The following is a 5,018-nucleotide window of genomic DNA, read 5'->3' as shown; positions in this document are numbered from 1 at the left end:
TCTACCCGCTACTCTACGGCTTCTGCTTCTTTACATTTACTAATGTGAAAAGTGACACAGTATTGGTCATTAATTTACACCCACAGCACAGGCTATTAATTTTCACAAATTTAACGACATGTTTACCGGAATTGCTCTGTTTTTGTGCCTTCTCGTGTAAAAGAACAACTGCACTGAACTTAAACCCCCAAATTCCCCAATTCTTTCTAGTGAATGCTTTGAGGAAAGCTGGGCTGTTGCCTCCCAGTTTATGTTAAAGCCTATTTACAATATTTCTTGCTCTACCAAGAGGGAAGTGAACGGAATAACGACTGAATTGCACAAACAGTGAATTTAACCGTGTGTCGGGCTAAAGGATATTTTTTTCCTTTAAACAGAAGGTGTCGTCGAGGGCGGAGGCAGAGGCTGTCGCTCGGGTGCGTCGCTTCAGTCGAGCATTTTGGACTTGCACTGCGATTTCTACTAAGTTCCACGTCACGGTTTGAATTCAGCCTCCTTTAGAAAGATGTGCCTTAAAAATCACAGGTTTCTACATGCTATGACACGCTTCTGGCCAGCAATACAAGACTACATACTGAGAAAAGAAAGCTCGTGGAAGATGTGTGCATCTCACATTAGTTGTCTAACCAAATGGAATTATGCTAAGGACCACAAAAGTTACTTGTCCTTAAAGTTTTCTACCTTCAGCTGTCATCATTATCCAAGTTAATTTTCTATCTAAGTGAATTATGTATAATAATATTTACATATTTAAAATATAGGCAAAATTCTTTTTAAATTCAAGAAATATCTATAGGAGTAAGTAACTTAGATTCTGTAAGTTATTGATTTGGTCATGGCACAATTTTAAATAAGTTGGGTGATCCCACGGAATGAATAGCTACAGTACAGATGCAAAGTACATTATAGAGCAGGGAACTGCAGAACTCTGACGACCCTTTTCTTAATAGTTTATTACCTTAACTAAATAAACCCTCCCCTTATAGAATCCTAAACCAGCATTAGATAAAAATACAAATATGTACAATGGATGAAAAAAGTAACACTACTGTAAAGGCCTTAGGAATTTTGTAGCTCACACACTTGTCAACTTTGCATTTTCTATAAAGCTAATATTTCAGTAAACCGTTACAAGCGTTCTCCATTGCCTGCCACATCCCCTTTTGCCCGCCAGTAGCTACCGCGGTCTTAATCCCCCGGGATGAGATGAAGGGAATGTGGCAGCAATCTCAAACTTTATATCAAGTATTAGTAATTTTCACCAGCTTCATTTCTCTAGCCACCCTTTGTCGTTTAGTGGTCCCACAAATGTTCTGGACGTCGCCTCCCCGCCCCGGGCGTTACATGTTGTAGGCTACGTAGATGGGGTCTAACTGATCGGCGAGAAAACTGTCGCGGAGATGCATGCGCTGTTTCTCCCCTCTGGAGTTGATAGGGATCACTCCGGGGTCCACCACCACCACCACTCCCACAATCAGGTAATGTTCTTCCAGCACCACGTTCGTGACGAGAGGAACTAAATCCAGGGCTTCCTGCTCGCAGCCGCACAGCTCCACAACCACCACCAGCAGGTTGGTCCACGTGAACACGGCACTGCAAGTTAAAAAGGAAGAAACAAACGGGAAACCCAGTTACTTTCACGCACGCCAAGATCCAAAACTTCTAATTCTCAGTCCTCAGATGGAGTTTTCCACCTGCTTCAGGCGCGTTTCCAAGCGACCCAAATCCCAAGGAGACCTAGTCCCGACATGTCGAAGATCAGTTCAAACCTATCTCGCTGCTCCCTGGCGAGACACACAAACTAAGTGCTGCTTTGACTCACTCAAATATAAACGGTTCTTTACACCACAAGGCAGGAAATCATAATTTCTATTTTGAATTAAGGCTTGTGAGAAAACACTGAGTCAGTCAGCTCAGCATTATTCTGATCTGCAGATAGAGAACGAGGTGCACGACTCACTGAAAGTAACGCACAAAGAAGTATCTGAATTCGCCTATTTTTTTTCTGCTAAGGCCTGATGAATTAATTTCTCGCGGCTGTTTTACCATTCGGCGATGCTTCTGTGCGTTCGAGATACAGACGTCTCGATATCGATGGGATGGTAACGCAGCCCCCTCAGTTCCAAAGTTTCGTCCAGCGCTCCCACCACGTACAGCGCGTCGTGGCGCTCTGGAGAGGAGAGATCAGAGATTGGGACTTATTCGCTGCCTGGTATGAAAGAAAACTCTCAATCTTCGTTTCGAAAAGACTAATTTGTGCTGTACCTCCGCTGGCAGCTGTGAGCTCCGTCCGACGAACAAACCCGAGGTATCCAGTCCGAGCCCAAAGGGTCTGAGCAGCGTCGCCAAAGCTCAGACGGGTGTTGAAATGATCGGCTTGAAGGGTTTCGTTGTCGTAGATGGTGTAGTAGCCGCTGGCCGTGTGTGGGCTATTGACCCAAATCTGCGTGGAAAGGGAAAAACCAGTCAGATCCACGCACTGCAAAACCAGAGCGGCTGTTGCGTATTAAAATGAAGCAGGTAATAAAAAGAGAACCTTCCTGTTCCAGTTTATCCAAGATTTTCCAGAGCAAAAATCATTTTGCATTTAGCTTAAACCTCCTGCAGAATCTTAAAAATGCATCTTGCAGATCCACCTTCCTACTAACTGTAAGCTGGGGATTAACCGAGTAAATAAACTGGGAGTTTTTTGGCCATTGTGGAGTCCAAAAACTGATAATCATCTATCAACACAGATCAAACGTGCTGGTGTGCAATCGAGAAAAGGAAAGCAAAATGTAAATTAGATCATCTGGAAGCCAGTTATGCAGGACTTACAGTGGAATAAGCCTTCTTTTCCAGTAGGCTTTCTTTTTCTTTAAGCTTGACAGTAAAATAACTCACCCAAAATTCTGAACACTCCAGCAAGGACTCAGCTTAAAAAGGCCTGCAAGTATTACCGCTCATAAACCATCACCCAGCAACTTACGTCATGGAAGAGAGCTCGAGACGCAGACAGGAGGAGAAGCGAAATAGTGAAATCCACGCTTACCTCCCCAAGATGAGAATCTCCAAGAGGCCCCTTTGTCTCGGGATTAACAATGACTACTTTGACTCCAGGTAAAATCTAAAGATCACAGGAAGGAGAAGGTAATCCATAGGTGCGTTATCTTCGCAGACAACTACAACACAAAGGCTGCTCGTTCCCCTCCTCGCCTTTCACCCACAGACATTACAAACGGGCTTAAAACACGCTGGGACATGTACGCCGAAAGACACGAACGGCCTGAAGGGATTCTGTGACTTGAGAGCCTCACTGGGAAGGGATTCTAGGCCTGTGAATGTTGCTAGACCTTGAGTCTGAAGAAATATCTTTTTGTTAATCCTTTTAAAGAAGGGAGTAAGAGCTACAGTCAATCTCAGAGACACGCCGGTTCCAAGGATACGACGGCAGACACTTGGGATACGGTTCGTTTGCCGGGAATGGAACCGATCCTCCCAACAGCTTCAGCAGAGCCTGCTCCAAAATCGGCAGATACTTCATCGAAAGTCAGACTAACTCGCAGGAGGAACGGCATGGGCAGCTACCACCTCCCCTTGGGCCAAGCCACCAGACCACCCTTCTGAGCTAAACACACCCAGACACCCACACCCAGACACACACACACCCCCCTCCATCCCAAGAGGCACCCGGAAATTACGAAAGGAAATTACCTTCCCCGACTCCGAAAGCAGCAGGCTTTGGGGAGCTCCCCTTTCCACCAGACGCACTCTGAAGGTGAAGAAAACATTGTCAGGGGAATTTAAAAAAAAAGAGCTGAAACCTACTGAGAGATGTGACAGCTCAGTACCATCACAGCATTTGTGAAGTTATTAAATAAGTTTAAACTTACTGTACCTGTCATGTCTCAAGGATTTCAGATCTACATACACCGTGGTGGGGTCAGGCCCAGATGTTCCCTGAAGAGATAACATTTTTAAGAAATATTAATGGATCTGCAGAGGTCAGGGTAACTTCTGCCTGAGCTCATAAACGTTTCCAGGGGTTCGCTTTTCACCACCTTTGCTGTGCACTAAGGGAAGCACTTCAGCAAACGGGCTCTTTGCTCTCTCTAGCCCCAGGGAGGGAGCCAGCGTTGGGGCAGGGGGAGCTGCAGCCCCAGTGCTCTCAGCCACCAGCCCCGGGGCAGCCCGAGTCATCGTTTACAGGGAAATAAACAATTCTCTAAGGTCGCGTTTCGGTTGTTTTGAGCATCTGCGATATAATCTGGCAGCTGAAAACAAGAGAAGCTGCTTAAATCTTGCACCAGCTGTTCCCTACAAAGCAGATGTTGGGTTACACCAACAACGCACGAGCATGTGGAGATGAGAAGTTTGTGGACTGGGGATACAATGAAATCTGGAAACCCGAGGCTGGTGGAAAGGCGTCACAACGCACTGGCGTTACCTGTAAGCAGATAGCGACGTTGACTCGGGATCCGAAGGTGGTGCTCACGGCACGAGACGACAGGCCGATGTCTTTGAAGAGTTTGGAAAAGGAGTGAGTGAGAGAAACTCGTGGCCGTTCCTCTGCAACTACCACGCAAGTCCGGACACAGGAGAGATTGATTCCTCGTGCCTGGAAAAAACCACGAGTGAGCGCAAAGGACTGCAGGCGTTCATCGCCTCTGCCACGCCACGCCCAGGTCTGACCCCCCACAAGAAGTGACATTTGCTTCTCATCCCTGGAAATTACTCGGGAAATGCAGGACAAACCCTGTCCTTGTGTTCAAGTTATTCCCTCTTTTCAGCTTCTGCCTGGAATTATAAAACGTGTCTGACCAGAGCCTAGAAATACTGCAAGAACAAAATATGCATGAGCAGTGCTTCTGCCTCTGCTACCGCACGGAGCATCACGTGCTTCTGCAGTGCTTTTCAGCTGAGATTGCATCTGTTATTCACTATTTATATAATGGAAACCAAACCAAGCGAGAGTAAAGTCATTTACTGGGATTGCACCGAGTCTTCAGGAAAAACAGGACCACAATCCATGAGTATTT

At 46.1% G+C, this 5,018-nt stretch overlaps 1 protein-coding gene across 2 annotated transcripts in view; it reads right to left on the bottom strand.

The window, feature by feature from the left end:
• Positions 1 to 1,340: 1,340 nt before the first annotated feature.
• DIP2B (DIP2 disco-interacting protein 2 homolog B (Drosophila)) overlaps positions 1,341 to 5,018 on the bottom strand; it is a 30,665-nt gene continuing 26,987 nt past the window's right edge. For both annotated transcript variants that reach the window (XM_009879011.1, XM_009879012.1), the window contains 7 exons: positions 4,427 to 4,597; positions 3,878 to 3,939; positions 3,694 to 3,751; positions 3,032 to 3,106; positions 2,266 to 2,443; positions 2,047 to 2,170; positions 1,341 to 1,593 (listed from right to left, as the gene is read on the bottom strand). In XM_009879011.1, the coding sequence (XP_009877313.1) occupies positions 1,341 to 1,593; positions 2,047 to 2,170; positions 2,266 to 2,443; positions 3,032 to 3,106; positions 3,694 to 3,751; positions 3,878 to 3,939; positions 4,427 to 4,597 (921 nt within the window). The remainder of the gene's footprint in view (positions 1,594 to 2,046; positions 2,171 to 2,265; positions 2,444 to 3,031; positions 3,107 to 3,693; positions 3,752 to 3,877; positions 3,940 to 4,426; positions 4,598 to 5,018) is intronic.

Source organism: Apaloderma vittatum, unplaced genomic scaffold, assembly GCF_000703405.1.
Source record: "Apaloderma vittatum isolate BGI_N311 unplaced genomic scaffold, ASM70340v1 scaffold21241, whole genome shotgun sequence".
In the NCBI taxonomy this organism is placed as follows: Eukaryota; Metazoa; Chordata; class Aves; order Trogoniformes; family Trogonidae; genus Apaloderma; species Apaloderma vittatum.
This window is presented reverse-complemented; position numbering and strand designations above follow the sequence as displayed.